The 16,980-nt window shown below is 36.4% G+C and overlaps 1 protein-coding gene and 1 long non-coding RNA gene across 2 annotated transcripts in view; both read right to left on the bottom strand.

The window, feature by feature from the left end:
- Positions 1–16,980, bottom strand: part of LOC127847979 (uncharacterized) — a gene marked incomplete in the record, with an annotated part of 86,643 nt that overhangs the window by 23,512 nt on the left and 46,151 nt on the right. The window contains 9 exon segments of the mRNA XM_052380233.1: positions 4,211–4,381; positions 7,821–7,991; positions 12,040–12,201; positions 12,805–12,969; positions 13,624–13,785; positions 14,024–14,185; positions 14,817–14,922; positions 16,065–16,164; positions 16,706–16,970. Of these exon segments, the coding sequence (XP_052236193.1) occupies positions 4,211–4,381; positions 7,821–7,991; positions 12,040–12,201; positions 12,805–12,969; positions 13,624–13,785; positions 14,024–14,185; positions 14,817–14,922; positions 16,065–16,164; positions 16,706–16,970 (1,464 nt within the window).
- LOC127848324 (uncharacterized) lies at positions 867–2,544 on the bottom strand. The gene is made up of 2 exons (XR_008034456.1): positions 1,672–2,544; positions 867–1,338 (listed from the first exon to the last, which is right to left on the bottom strand). It is a non-coding gene; the product is annotated as an uncharacterized LOC127848324 (long non-coding RNA).

Raw genomic sequence — 16,980 nt, 5'->3', positions numbered from 1 at the left:
TCAATGACCGGACCGGTGACCGGACCGGAGACATGACCGGTGACCGGACCAGACCAGTGACCGGACCGGTGACCGGACCGGTGATCAATGACCGGACTGGACCGGTGACATGACCGGTGACCGGACCAGCCGGTCAGACGTCGATCAAAGGTCCGTGATCAATGTCCCCGGTGACGTACCGGTCATATCATGACCAGTGTTGTCACCGGATAATGACCGTATGGCGGATGCCAAATGGTCCGGCATTGGTCGATGTCCTTGACCAATGCCATCGGGCAAAGACCGGCTGACGGGTGTCGCCATATGGTCTGATGTTGACCGACTGTCTTAGAGACTTAGCATAGTACGGTCGCGATCGTGCCCGATACCCGGTGACTTATACTGCAACTATCATCCATGATCTTGCGAAGTCACCGGGTATTTATCCACTCTTGTTTCTGCGACCATCATGTAGTCGAATATATGAACAAGAGTTCCGCGGTCGGAGATGACCGCATTGAAGCCGGATTTTTGATTTAAATGACAGGAAAGTACCTTTCGTATTTTTGTCAATGCAATACTTAAATTACTGAAATATTGTTCAAAGGTCAAAATGAAATTCACATTTAAGGTCACTGTCAATTGAAAGACTTTAAAATGACCAGTTGTTCTCTTGACCAGTGGTCATCTGTTAGTCATGGCAAAGTCCATGTCCAAGCATACGAAAGTTAAAACAACTTTTAATTTTTAACATTCAAGGTCACAGTGACCTTGACCTTCAATGACCTTAAAATGACCAATTGTCATCTACTAGTGCTGGCCAACCTTCATGTCCAGTTTGAAGACTGTAAGTCCAAGCATAAGAAAGTTATACCATGAAATAAGAATTTTAACATTTTTACATTCAAGGTCACGGTGACCTTGACCTTAAAATGACCAGTGGTCATCTACTAGTTCTGGCCAACCTTCATATCAAGTTTGAAGACTCTAGGTCTAAGCATACCAAAGTATTAACAACTTTAACATATTTACATCCAAGGTCACAGTGACCTCGACCTTCAAATGAATGACCTTGAAATGACCAGTGGTCATCTAAGTGTGCTTGCAAACCTTTACGTCAAGTTTGAGATTCTAGGTCCAAGCATACCAAAGTTACAACAATTTTAACATTTTAACATTTAAGTTCACAGTGACCTTGACCTTCAAATGAATGACATTGAAATGAATGACCTTGAAATGACCAGTGGTCATCTAAGTGTGCTTGCAAACCTTTACGTCAAGTTTGAGATTCTAGGTCCAAGCATACCAAAGTTATAACAATTTTAACATTTTAACATTGAAGGTCACAGTGACCTTGACCTTCAAATGAATGACATTGAAATGAGCAGTGGTGATCTTCTAGTACTGGCCAACCTTTATGTCAAGTTTGAAGACTCTAGGTACAAGCATACCAAAGTTATAACATGGAATAAGAACTTTAACATTTTTACCTACCAAAGTTATAAGAACTTTAACATTTTTACATTCAAGGTCACAGTGACCTTGACCTTAGAATGAATGACCTTGAAATGACCAGTGGTCATCTAAGTGTGCTTGCAAACCTTCATGTCAAGTTTGAAGACTCTATGTCCAAGCATACCAAAGTTATAACAATTTTAACATTTTAACATTTAAGGTCACAGTGACCTTGACCTTCAAATGAATGACATTGAAATGACCAGTGGTCATCTTCTAGTACTGGCCAATCTTTATTTCAAGTTTGAAGACTCTAGGTACAAGCATACCAAAGTTATAACATGAAATAAGAACTTTAACATTTTTACATTCAAGGTCACAGTGACCTTGACCTTCAAATGAATGACCTTGAAATGTCCAGTGGTTACTTACTAGTTCTGGCCAACCTTCATGTCAAGTTTCAAGACTCTAGGTCCAAGCATACCAAAGTTATAACAACTTTAACATTTTTACATTCAAGGTCACAGTGACCTTGACCTTCAAATGAATGACCTTGAAATGTCCAGTGGTTACTTACTAGTTCTGGCCAACCTTCATGTCAAGTTTCAAGACTCTAGGTCCAAGCATACCAAAGTTATAACAACTTTAACATTTTTATATTGAAGGTCACAGTGACCTTCACCTTCAAATGAATGACCTTGAAATGACCAGTGGTCATCTGTTAATCCTGGCCAACCTTCATGTCAAGTTTGAAGACTCTAGGTCCAAGCATACCAAAGTTATACCATGAAATAAGAACTTTAACATTTTTACATTCAAGGTCACAGTGACCTTGACCTTCAAATGAATGACCTTGAAATGACCAGTGGTTACTAACTAGTTATGGCCAACCTTCATGTCAAGTTTCAAGACTCTAGGTCCAAGCATACCAAAGTTATAACAACTTTAACATTTTTTATATTGAAGGTCACAGTGACCTTGACCTTCAAATGAATGACCTTGAAATGACCAGTGGTCATCTGTTAATCCTGGCCAACCTTCATGTCAAGTTTGAAGACTCTAGGTCCAAGCATACCAAAGTTATACCATGAAATAAGAACTTTAACATTTTCGAGCACGCCGCCACCCCGCCCGCCCGCCCGCCCCCCCCGCCCGCCCGACAACATCAATCTATAAGCCGAGATTTTTTCGAAAAAAATCCGGCTAAAAACAAGAGCAAAGCATATTCAACCATAAACTGGTCACAGACCAGATTATAATACGGCACATAAAATCATTATTTGACCATAATGAAAATTATAATAATACTGCCGTAGATCATAAATTAAACAAAAGTTTAATTCAAAACAGATGAAAAATAAAATGACGATCAATTAGATTGTCATACGGAACATTAAAATCATTATTGCACACAATGGCAAATGATAAACAATCTGTCAATAGAAGAACACGCTTTGCACGATCTCGTAACACATTAGAAGAACATGCTTTGCACGTTCTAGCAATGTATTAGAAGAGCACGTTTTGCACGTGGTCGTTCGCGCCTGAAAACACCCAGCATGGTAGAAATAAACCATTGTTCGATAAAAACAAGCATGGCTTACCTTCTTCAAATGAAACAAAATCCATTAAATTCACACAAATTAATACGAATGAGAAATAAAAAGATAAATAACACAATTTATCTATTCAAAACCCCAATCAACTTAGTGAAAAACAATATTTTAATTCAGAGCCGAAAAAGACACGTATACACCTGGTTGATCCGGAAAGAATATTGAGGGTTGGTTACCGATTTTTGGCTAGGTTGTATTGCACTATGTTTAACCTGGCCTGTATTACGGTATTGAGGTGGCGGATTCCCAGTTAAAATTCCGGATTAGTTATTTCCCCTTGGAAAGTATAGCATACGATAACAGGTCAGTATTTATGACATTAAAATACCATCCTTGAATTAGAAACAAACTTCCTCATTGTATGCTGAATGTCATGTAGTATATACAAATCATTGAGAAATGAAAAGCAACGAATTTGTTCAATATGTGCATGTCTTTCAGTTAATAATTTAGTAATTCCTCATAATCATGGTTTAACATATATATATGAGTTTATATCCCATAAATAGTATTCATAATTTAAAAAAAATATATGTTCTCTTTCACAAACAATTAATCAAGAAAATGGGAAACATTATAACAGCAGTCTCATCCGTTCTCAAATTAATACCAGTTCAACTGCATCACAAAAACCAATATCCACAAATAAATCATTCTTTTATGTACAGCAATACCAGTTGTCTTTAACTCATATTAAACAGTTAAACCTTCATTTCAACAAAACAATTTAGCGCATACAGTATTTTAATTTACAATTTCAATAAAAACAAGATTGCTGACTTTTCACATAATATGCCAGGTTTAAGATCTGTGTAACACTTGATCTGTGAAGGATGTAAGGATGGCAAAAAAACAAAGATGGCAAAAAAAATGCAAAGCCATGAAACCAGGTGTAGAGGGTGTAATACTTTAATCCAATATAACTAAAATAATTGTGAAAATCTCAAGTTAGGTCTGCAGGTGCTAAAGGGAAATCAGAACTTAAGTTTTTAGCTAAAATAGTTTTTGCTTTTTTATGTAGCAGTGACCTTGACAACTTTCTTTTTATGGAAAGACCTCCATGATGATGTAAGCATATCAACTTTACTTTGCATATGCAGGTATAATAAAAGAATATTGAGTAGGTTGCTATACAAATGATCCAGATGAGAAATGCGTACGTTCACACTGTGAGGAGTTGGATCCGGTCTCTTTGGTGCCAAACAGTCCACTGGCACCAGTACACTTGATACAGGTCGTGTTGGAGTTGGGTAAGGCATCATTGGAAAATGAGTCCATAGGGCAGGCCTCACAGGCTCCATTCTTGATATACTGTCCGCCACGACACACGGCTGAAACATGACAGCAATAATCAACAAACTGTCTATCATCATCCAATTACAGGGAAACACAATACATTGTAAGAATTTAATGGTATTGTTTTGAAATGCATCTGTGTATGTGCATTCCTCACATGCTTATCAGAGTTGACACTTTCCACCTTTATGGCATTGTTTGTTTAAACGAAAACTTAAGTTTAGGCGCAAAGTATCTACCCTGATTGCAGACTGCACAGGATAATCTTGGATTACCCACATTTGCACACGATAATCTTGGATTACCCACATTTGCACAGGCTAATCTTGGATTACCCACATTTGCTCAGGATAATCTTGGATTACCCACATTTGCACAGGATAATCTTGGATTACCCACATTTGCTCAGGATAATCTTGGATTACCCACATTTGCACAGGATAATCTTGGATTACCCACATTTGCACAGGATAATCTTGGATTACCCACATTTGCACAGGATAATCTTGGATTACCCACATTTGCACAGGATAATCTTGGATTACCCACATTTGCTCAGGATAATCTTGGATTACCCACATTTGCACAGGATAATCTTGGATTACCCACATTTGCACAGGATAATCTTGGATTACCCACATTTGCTCAGGATAATCTTGGATTACCCACATTTGCACAGGCTAATCTTGGATAACACTTTACCCACATTTGCACAGGCTAATCTTGGATAACACTTTACCCACATTTGCACAGGCTAATCTTGGATAACACTTTACCCACATTTGCACAGGCTAATCTTGGATGTCACTTTACCCACATTTGCACAGGCTAATCTTGGATAACACTTTACCCACATTTGCACAGGCTAATCTTGGATGACACTTTACCCACATTTGCACAGGCTAATCTTGGATGACACTTTACCCACATTTGCACAGGCTAATCTTGGTTAACACTTTACCCACATTTGCACAGGCTAATCTTGGATGACACTTTACCCACATTTGCACAGGCTAATCTTGGATGACACTTTACCCACATTTGCCTAGGATAATCTTGGATGTCACTTTACCCACATTTGCCTAGGATAATCTTGGATGTCACTTTACCCACATTTGCACAGGCTAATCTTGGATGACACTTTACCCACATTTGCCTAGGATAATCTTGGATGTCACTTTACCCACATTTGCACAGGCTAATCTTGGATGTCACTTTACCCACATTTGCACAGGCTAATCTTGGATGACATTTAACCCACATTTGCACAGGCTAATCTTGGATGTCACTTTACCCACATTTGCATAGGATATAAATCTTGGATGTCACTTTACCCACATTTGCACAGGACAATCTTGGATGACACTTTACCCACATTTGCCTAGGATAATCTTGGATGTCACTTTACCCACATTTGCCCAGGCTAATCTTGGATGACACTTTACCCACATTTGCACAGGCTAATCTTGGATGACACTTTACCCACATTTGCCTAGGATAATCTTGGATGTCACTTTACCCACATTTGCCTAGGATAATCTTGGATGTCACTTTACCCACATTTGCCTAGGATAATCTTGGATGTCACTTTACCCACATTTGCCCAGGATAATCTTGGATGACACTTTACCCACATTTGCACAGGATAATCTTGGATGACACTTTACCCACATTTGCACAGGATAATCTTGGATGACACTTTACCCACATTTGCACAGGATAATCTTGGATGACACTTTACCCACACTTGCACAGGATAATCTTGGATGACACTTTACCCACATTTAGTAAGTCCAGTTTTCCCAGATTGAGGCATATATGATGTTCTGTATGAACATAATTACGGAATTGTGAGCAGATTTTTGTCAAGAGCATTACTTTGGAAGGATGAAAATCTTTCAGCGTCATAACTAAATTCAGATATTAAAGTCATAATACTGTTAATTAAGCTGGCTACAAATGGTTCTTTGTAAAAACCATGTCAAGACATTTCATTTTAATGGTTGAACAGATTTACATTGCATTACACTATTGTGTTATTTTTATTTGCATTTTTTTAAATATAATGTGTTGAAACCTTAAAAAAAAGGAAATACAGTGCATAACAATAACAAAGTGGTTTATAATATTTGAAAGTCTGCTTAGGAGAAAGTAATCATGAGTATTTTTATGTTACAAGCCCCTGTGGCATCTTCCTATATGTCCAAGTTAATATCATACCAACTTGTATGATCTTAAGTTGTCTGAACATCGTTTTGAAAAGAAATGGTCTACGAAACAACCATATTAAGAACCAAACTATCTACCAACCGACAGACTGACAAACAAGAGCAAACCAAGAAAGAGCCATCATTGCTATATGGCCAACACAAAACGTATTTTTCATTGCCAATTCCTGTGCAAAACAATCACTCTTTATATTTATCACAATTACATGAATATGTATAAGGGATGTACATTTAGGAATATTTAAATTCAAGAATGCTAAATAAATGCCTCTTAAATCTTTAGTCTATTAAATTTCCTTGGATATGATATTTAATTTAAATACCTAATGACCCTATGCTATGAACAGACACACTGGATCATGCAACATCTCAAACTTGAGCATGTCACAGTAGTTAACAATACTGTTGCATGTTGAAGTAACCATTTATAGAAATTATAATTTACAAACTTTTGCAATTGTTTACACATTATGACAAAAATTGCACATGAACAACTTTGTATCATATGGAACAATTCATGGAAATGTTAATGTTGTACATAGAAACTTGTAGGAGAACATAAGAATTCAAATTTATGAAAGACAGACAGACAGGGTGACAGACAGACAGAAAAACACACCCAGACAGACAGAAAGACAGACAGAAAAGCACACCCAGACAGACAATACAGACAAACAGACAGACACATACATATACACAGACAGACAGACAGACAGACAGACAGACAGACAGACAGACAGACAGACAGACAGACAGACAGACAGACACACATACAGACACACACACACATGATGGACAGACAGACAGACAGACAGATAGACAGACACAGATACAGCCAGACAGACATACATACACACAGACTGAAAGGCAGACACACAGACAGACAGACAATACAGACAGACAGACAGAAAAACACACCCAGACACACATACAGACAGACACACATACAGACACACACACACACATGATGGACAGACACACAAACAGACAGACACACATACAGACACACACACACATGATGGACAGACACACATATAGAAAGACACACACGCATACATACAAACAGACACAAACAGTCAAATAGACACACAGACGGATGGACAGACAGACATTCCTAACAATGCCTGGTTTTTGCTCCTCCTTATTGGGCAGGTTTCTGAGTAATACCACTTATGAAAATGGTGTGTTAGCTAACACAAGTTATTTATTTCATAATATCAAATTCATGTAAAGCCATAAAGCTTACGTATGCTACACATGGTCTGGGAAGTAGCTCCTGTTCTTTCAGTCGTAATCCCGTTACCACATGGCTTGCACATGGCAAACTTGTTGTTGCCTGTGTTGTCTTTGTAGAAGCTTCTTTCACAAGGTGCGCACTCTCCTGACACTTTCTGTTCATTTCCCGCGGGACAGAAGACTGCAACATGAACACATATAATTCTTTACTATACCTGTATTGGACATTTTGTAAATGCTTATTTTGAGTACCATTTTCAAACATAACTACACTTCATAAACATTTGATGGCAAGAATTTCATTTAATATGCATTTATTATGAAAATTCCTTTGTTTTAAAGTATATTGTAATCCTAAATGTTATCAGTGAAAAAAGCATCCTTATTTGAATGTAAAACTTTGTTATAAATGTAACTTCTCTTCTGATGTAAACAAAACACAATTTAAAAGGGTCATGATCTTAAGTATATAATTGCAATAATACCTTAATATGTTCATATTAATCCAACACAATTCAAATTGATATTTTTCTATTTTTATTAATCATTCAAGGCATTAGTTTGCCTTTTGATTTAGTAACATGAAATAAACAATGCAGCACCCTGAACAATCAATACTTCATGAGTAACAGGGACATGTGTTGTTGAAAACAAGATGTTGCATTAATTTCGACAGAGGAATACTCTTTATTTGACTGAAAGTCATACTTTCCCTGCTTTGTGAAGTTTCAACTGAATATCTGAATATAAACAAGAGCTGTTTGTAAAACATGCATGCCCCCCATATGGGCTCTCCGTTGTAGTGACAGCCATTGTGTGAATATGTTTTTTGTCACTGTGACCTTGACCTTTGACCTAGTGACCTGAAAATCAAAAGGGGTCATCTGCAAGTCATGATCAATGTACCTATGAAGTTTCATGATCCTAGCCATAAGCATTCTTGAGTTATCATCCGGACACCATTTTACTATTTCGGGTCACCGTGACCTTGACCTTTGACCTAGTGACCTGAAAATCAATAGGGGTCATCTGCGAGTCATGATCAATCTACCTATCAAGTTTCATGATCCTAGGAATAAGAGTTCTTCAGTTATCATCCGGAAACCATTTTACTATTTCTGGTCATCGTGACCTTGACCTTTGACCTAGTGACCTGAAAATCAATAGGGGTCATCTGGGAGTCATGATCAATCTACCAATCAAGTTTCATGATCCTAGGCCTAAGCGTTCTTGAGTTATCATCCGGAAACCATTTTACTATTTCGGGTCACTGTGACCTTGACCTTTGACCTAGTGACCTGAAAATCAATAGGGGTCATCTGCGAGTCATGATCAATCTACCTATCAAGTTTCATGATCCTAGGCCTAAGCGTTCTTGAGTTATCATCCGGAAACCATTTTACTATTTCGGGTCACTGTGACCTTGACTTTTGACCTAGTGACCTGAAAATCAATAGGGGTCATCTGCGAGTCATGATCAATCTACCTATCAAGTTTCATGATACTAGGCCTAAGCGTTCTTGAGTTATCATCCGGAAACCATTTTACTATTTCGGGTCACCGTGACCTTGACCTTTGACCAAGTGACCTCAAAATCAATAGGGGTCATCTGCGAGTCATGATCAATGTACCTATGAAGTTTCATGATCCTAGGCCCAAGCGTTCTTGAGTTATCGTCTGACAACCACCTGGTGGACGGACCGACAGACCGACCGACATGAGCAAAGCAATATACCCCCTCTTCTTCGAAGGGGGGCATAAAAATATGCGTCCAATATCTTGACATATTTGTCTATGTAAAACTATAAGCTTAACACTTTTAATATTGTAACAGATTGTGCTTAACCATTGAGGAATTTTTTTATTTTTTTACGAAATTGACTTTCAAATTATCACAAAAATTGTATATAAAAATTAATTCTTTAATGTTGATTTTGACAGATGACACAAGACTCACATGCCAATTATTCTTAAGAACAAGACATATTTCCATAAGACCAATTCTTGTACATTCCACTTTGTTTTCAGATTTGACCTTCAAGCTCTAAATGTTACCTCAATGTATGAGGCAGAGAGACAGACTTCTTTCGATCATGTACGTTTGTGCCAAGTTAATTTAGAATCCACCCATATATGAAAACTTCATGGCTGAGACTAGAATTTTCAAGCTTTTTGTTGGCCTAATTTAACTTTGATCTCTGAGAGTGATCTTAAAGAAAGCTTGAGGTAGAAACAGAGCTCCAGATAATTTTTTCAGCCGAGGGGTATTTCACTCATGAAATTTTTAATTGATGAGTGAAAATCAAAATCCGATAATTTTAAGGAGTATTTATGTTCAAAGGATCAGAATTAATAATAAATTACACATGTAATGTTAACTCGCTATAACAAGCAGTCTTGTACACAATAAAGCAATCACTTTTTTTTTATTTAATAGTGTTTTTTTAGTTTTTTGCCCTCGGCTTATAAGCAGTAATTAATCTCTTTTTCCGTCTTGATTTGGCAAGCAATTGTTTAGCACACACTGTACAGCCACGATTGAAATCGTCTAAACTTGTTTATTATATGTGTATTTTGGCGCCATTTAAACAGTGCTTGAATGTAAAGGTTTTTCCATAGTGCCACACAAGAGATGAACTGAAAGCATAAATTGTATGCTTGAAGTTTGGCGATTCGGGTTTTATCGAATGTGATGTCAAATGTTTTCACCATAAGCGTTTATCGATTCTCAACAATGCAGCGGGGAGCTCGTTGTGTCAACATCGGCCTTTATCGTGGGCCAACATTAAATGATACCGTTCTGACTGAGGAGTAAATTATGTCGGGAACCACATTTTATACATAGATGGTGATGTCACTACGTTTTTACCGGTGTGTCATCTTTACATGAATTAATAGCATGTATAACTGCTAATACGCATTGAAATTGCACACAATGCGTAATCCGAATTTAGTCAGGAGTTTTTTTACTCAACAAAATTTTAAGTCATGCGTATTTTCTTTTTTGTCATGCGTATTTTACGCAAATACGCATCTTATCTGGCCCTCTGGGTAGAAAGATGGATATTAAATGCGACACTTGGTCATAAGATGGTTTATATAAGTCATTTAACAAATCCATCAAAATGAGACAGGAATTCTCACTATATCAAGTAGAACTCTTAGTGTGACCTAGACCTATGAGGTAAAGAGACAAGTGTTACACCAAGCATGATGTCTTATGATGTGCATTTGTGACAAGTAATTTTAAATTCTCTCAAAATATGGTAAAGAAATGGCTGAATTTTTATAAATGACCTTTGGCTTCTGAGTATGAACTTGACATTTAAGTAAGAGAGATTGGTTTTACATGCAACATGTTGTCTAATAAATTTAAGCATTTTCACTAAGTTATTTAAAATACACCAATATATGACACAATTATGGATGAGACAAAAACTTTCAAGCTGCTTTATGGCAAAATTTGACATTTGACCGTGGTCATAGAGGTAAGGAGACGGGTTTAACACATGACACACCTTCTTTTGATAGCTAACATTTGTAGAAAATTATTAAAAATCCTTTAATGCATGGCAAATGCATGGCTTAAACAGGAATTTTCAAAGTGACATCTTGACAGTAGCCCAGACTGACAGTGCTACAACTATATGCAGCCTTCTTTGAAGCAATCAGACCTCAAGTGTTTGCTGGAAGACTTTTTACATAACATATCTTTAGTGGTCACAGAGAAATATTGTTGCTACACTATAACAACTATCTGGCTTTCTTTTAGCACTGATATTGTCATACTTCTGCTTAAGTGACGGTCATCTGTAATAAACTGAAGTGTTTCGTAACAACACAGACACTGCCTGAGGCATTTGTGAAATTATTGAATAGCTTTGGTAAATACAGATATATTTATTCTTCTTTTACACTGAATGATGTTAGACAAATCAACAAAGTTGTGATATATATTTTCTGTCAAAAATGCAATGACCGTTACAGCTATTTTTACCAAATGTTTGTGTAAAACAAATGTGTATCATAAACTATAAGGGTCAAATAAATCTTAAATAAATATGACAGGTAGAGTTTCCATCAATAAAATCATTTAAATTATGTTAACATATAGAAAGAGCAACTTTTTTTTTCCTGGGTAACAGGGTTTAAATCTTTAGGAGAATAACACTAACCAAACAGCTAACTCACTAACAAAATGAATAAATGCATGACACAGAGATACTTGCATATACAGGCTGAGACATCACTGGAGCCAGTGTCGTTTGTGGAATAGTTTGTGTTGCACATCTTACACTGAACCTGGTACAGTGTATTCTGATATTCTCCAATAGGACATGGTGTACATGTAGAGGTGGATGTATTCCAGTAGGCACCCAAGGAACAGTTATCTGTAATATTAGTGTTTATATTACTCACCTGTTTAACAAAATGTATAATCAAACATATGTATAAGAGAACAATGATGAAAACTTATTTTTTTAAAGTAGTCAATGGCAACCTTGTTGTGTCTTTTATAAAGAGTTATAAACTTTGCACCAATCATACAAACCATTTGTTTCCAAAACCAAAATATTTACTAAGTTCATCACATAAGAAATCAATTCATTAGTATACATTTCTACTTATTTGTTGTGTTTCATTAACCTTTAAGTGTGTGATTATGTTATACATCATTGGACATACAGCAGCTCAATCTACGAAAAATCACTGTTTTAATATTTGTATATTGTACTTCAATGTGTAATAGTATTGAATGAGTTTTGTTAATATCGAAACAATATTTATACCATGCTCATGATTTCTCAGTAATACTTAAAAATATTAAATAGTTACTTAATTAGTTGTCCTCAATATCTCCAATGACACAATGTCTCAAAATGTAGTTTAAAATCAATCTTATGTTTTAAGTACATACTTCCTTCCTATGTGTTAAAGCTATGTAATAATACCCATAGTATAACATATTATGTTACATGTTAACTATTCATTACCCATGTCGCAGTTGCTTGCAATTATGGCAACGGTGCTTTCCATGGTATATTTGCTAGCAGGGCAGGCCTGACAGTCATCCTGGGTATTCCTGTATGTTCCACGTGGACATTGCATGCATTTAGTGATATCTCCAGGGTTACGAGTGTAGCCAGCAGGGCAGTCCTCTGTAAATGGGTTTTGTTAAACAATATAGCAATATCTCCAAGAATGAAATAATCAAGTTCAAAGCATTCTTTCACGGTAATAGTACTTTGTTTTGTCAGATGGCAAAGGGCAAATATCTCAATAATTTGTTAATCACTCTGGAAGAAAAGTGTGTTGCAAATCCACACTGAAATGTGATAACTTTTAACATTAAATTCAATTTCTTGAGCATTTTGGAGGTAGATCACTCCAGATAATTTATATGATTTTATGCTGTCTCTCCTAATTGACAAACATATTGTTTATAGGATGAACTACCATAATAAATAGAGGATATTTGTTGGATTTGGTGGAATATTGATTTTATTTCACGAATGAAAATATATTTTTTCTATAATCACCAGTGAAATAAAATTGATATCCCATCAAATCAAACAAATGTTCTTTTTATTTTATGTTTTTTTCACCGTTTATTTACATTGTAAATGAGTTGAAATGGATAATTTTGCTGGATTTATGACGTCATTTCGTCGAAAAAAATACGTCATTTCACTGTATAACAGTGAAAAATATCGATATTTTTCACTGTTTAAAACAGTGGTATACCAGTTTTATTTCACTGATATTTCTCTATAAACCACAGGAAAGCATAAAATAAAGATGTTTACACCCACCTTTACATTGCGTGTTGCTGTTTGACCCATTCCCCACTGTCTTAAAGCCGATAGGACAGGGTTTACAGAAGTTCTTGCCGGTCTCATCCTGGTAATAGTGTCGTGGACAGTCCATGCATTCACCAGAGGTGGCATTGTATGACTTACCAATCGGACAGGACACTAGAGGAAATAAATACATCAAATCAAGTCATTTCAAAACATTAACTATTTGAAGTTATTTATGTACAAAAGTACTGTTCAGATACATGGCAAGTTTATATTTATAAAACCATTATTTTTGCAAGAAGGATTCTACAAAATGATCCTTCCTAAATTATGATTAGATGTTCACAAACAGTAAATTATGTAATACATGATCTGTATGTTTACATTTGTAAATACAACTTTATGTCCTTACCAACGCAGTCAGATGCAGCTTTTGATCCTTTGGAGTACGTGGTCTTGCCACTAGGACACTGGGTGCACATTGTCTGAGCTGTACTTGGTTGGTAGAAGCCATATTCACATGGTACACACTGCTTAGACTGAGAATCCAGAGACCAGCCTGCACCACACGGGACTACAGAACAAATATATAAAATGAGCCTTACTTGGGAAAACTGCAGAGGCTAATAAAAGACTACACTTTCCTCTTTTACTGAATTCTTTGTTGAAAAAGATGTCTCTTCTAAACAAAAATACAGTCAAGGCGGAAAGTGTTGTCTTTGATAAGGACTTCACAGGCTAATCTGCATGGACACTTAACGCATATGCAATTAGTCCGGGTTTTCCAGAATTAGGCTCAATTATGTATGGTGGTTGAGTTTTTAAAAAGCTACATGATACTGATATGATTGCATGACAACACCATATATTTTTAATGTATTTCTTAGATTATTTAAGAAGGAGCTCCTTTATCAAAGACTGAAAATCACACATGACCTATTATATCTTAATGTATCGGTTAATAACCATTGACACAATCATGACAAATAGACAGCCTTGGACCTTCAGCTAATTCCAATCTATACGGAATACATCCATACTACACTGAGCATAGATGCATTTGATCAATCTTCATGTTTAGTTTGTCCATTTAATCAATCTATCCTAACTGTTTTATATAACTATGAAATTATATATACATTAATGGCCTTCAATATAAAAGTAACCTTTAAATCATATGTGAAATGTAGAAGATGATTGCTTACCACAAATACTGCCTATATCATCCTTCATAAGGGCATACCCAGTGCCACACACTTCTGTCATAGAGATCACTACGGTGCCTGTCAGCAGAGTAGAGGAGGCTATCGTCTGTAACACGAGACCAACAAGCCACAGTGAGACATACCGAGAAATCATGAAATAATTAAAATGGAAATGTGTCAATGAAACCTATGCATCCATTACACATGTTTGGACACTGACAAATGAACTATATTCTATTTTGGACAAAACGACAAAGATTATAATTCTGCCATAACTTATTGCAGGAAAATTGCTTTCTTTACCATCATTTTCACATTAAGGGACTTAAGCAGTTTGAGTTAAAACAAAATCCAATAAGCAGATAAAAAGGAATTCAAAAACACATTTGTGGGACCATGCATATTTTTCATAGTTTAAAAACACACTAAGGGTCATGATTCATTCAGAAAAGGTCAAAGCAAAAAGTACTTGGTGTCCGCGCATTTTTGTTAAGACAACATTCAAAATATTCTGTGTCAATGATGCATGTGGGGGAATTTGTCACGTCTGTGACAATGCTCTAATTAATGTTGTTGTAAAGACATTTGAAAGACTTAATGAGTCTATGTTTAATATGCACTAAGTGACCCCGTGACCTAGTTTTTGACCAGGCATGGCCCATGTTCGAACTTAACCTAGACATCATCTAGATACAACATCTGACCAAGTGTGATGAAGATCAGATGAAAACTACTTTAATTAGAGAGTGAACACCATGCTTTATGATTAAAACGCACTAAGTGACCCGTGACTTACTTTTTGACCTGCCATGATCCATGTTTGAACTTGGCCTAGACATAATCTAGATAAAACTTCTGACCAAGTTTGGTGAAGCTCGGATGAAAACAACTTGAATTAGAGAACGAACACCATGCTCAATATTTAAAAGTGACCCCGTGACCTAGTTTTTGACCCGGCATGACACATATTGGAACTTGACCAAGACATCATCTAGATACAACATCTGACCAAGTTTGGTGAAGATGGGATGAAAACAACTTGAATTAGAGAGCAGACCCTTAATAAGTACCCGACCGACAGACTTACAGCCGACCGACAGACCGACCAGCCGACCAACAGACAAGCTCACTCCTTTATGCCCCCATAAACTTCGTTTGTGGGGGTTTAATAATGTGTAATGAAAGTAGTTAGCTTATCTCCTTATAACAGACTGAATGTTTGCCAAGATATCAGGCCTGATGAAATACCCTGAAGCTTGCATCCAGGTCCTTTTCCAGCAGAATGATGATTCTCAGGACATCCAGCACTGACACAGGGGCACCGCCTCCAAAAGGTGTAAGCGTCTTGCTGTAAAACACAACATGAGACGATATTAATGTGAAGATAACACAATCATGAAAACTCAATAATACAACAATACAATCTAACTATGGTGAAAATAAGACAGTTCGTTAGTGACGACACAAAATTATATTATCTCATCATCATGATAATTTGGGGGTATTGCATTAACATTATTGTAATATGGCATTATCATTATTGAGTTATGTTAATCTTCGCATCCTGATATCGGGATACAATAAAGATACTGTTAAGTATAGCGACAAATATCAATCCATACATATGTGATGACCATTAATAGATTCCATAAATTCATGGTTCTAAAATTACTTACGAATTTGTTCCTAATTTTGTCGGTTTGGAGTATGGAATTATAACTTTGCATGCCTATTTTAGAATAGTACATATCTGGACATAATCTAATAAAGTCAACTGAAATCAAACATATTAAAACAACTGTAGGAAAATATAAAATATAATAGAAAGCAATGTTTGCATTCATTCGTCCTCTTACTATTATCTGCAACTTGCGGGTTCTGAGTCTTACCTGTCAAAGGTCAGTGCAAATTTCACATTGTATACTGGTGTGCCTGTCTCACAGGTTTTGTTAATAATCTCAAGATTATCACATGAATTGGCCGGTGTGTTTGCTTTTTTTGTGCAAATGTCTGTCCATTTAGTACTATTGAGTCCAGACAAAGTAACTTGAAGTTTTTGTCCCACTTCTGTATCTAAGTTAGATACAAGGTTACAATTGATTACAGCCGCAAATTTCATTTCACTGGTCACTTTGTACGATGGTGTGCCTTTAGCTGAAAAAAG

Source organism: Dreissena polymorpha, chromosome 10 (assembly GCF_020536995.1).
Source record: "Dreissena polymorpha isolate Duluth1 chromosome 10, UMN_Dpol_1.0, whole genome shotgun sequence".
NCBI lineage: Eukaryota > Metazoa > Mollusca > Bivalvia > Myida > Dreissenidae > Dreissena > Dreissena polymorpha.
This window is presented reverse-complemented; position numbering and strand designations above follow the sequence as displayed.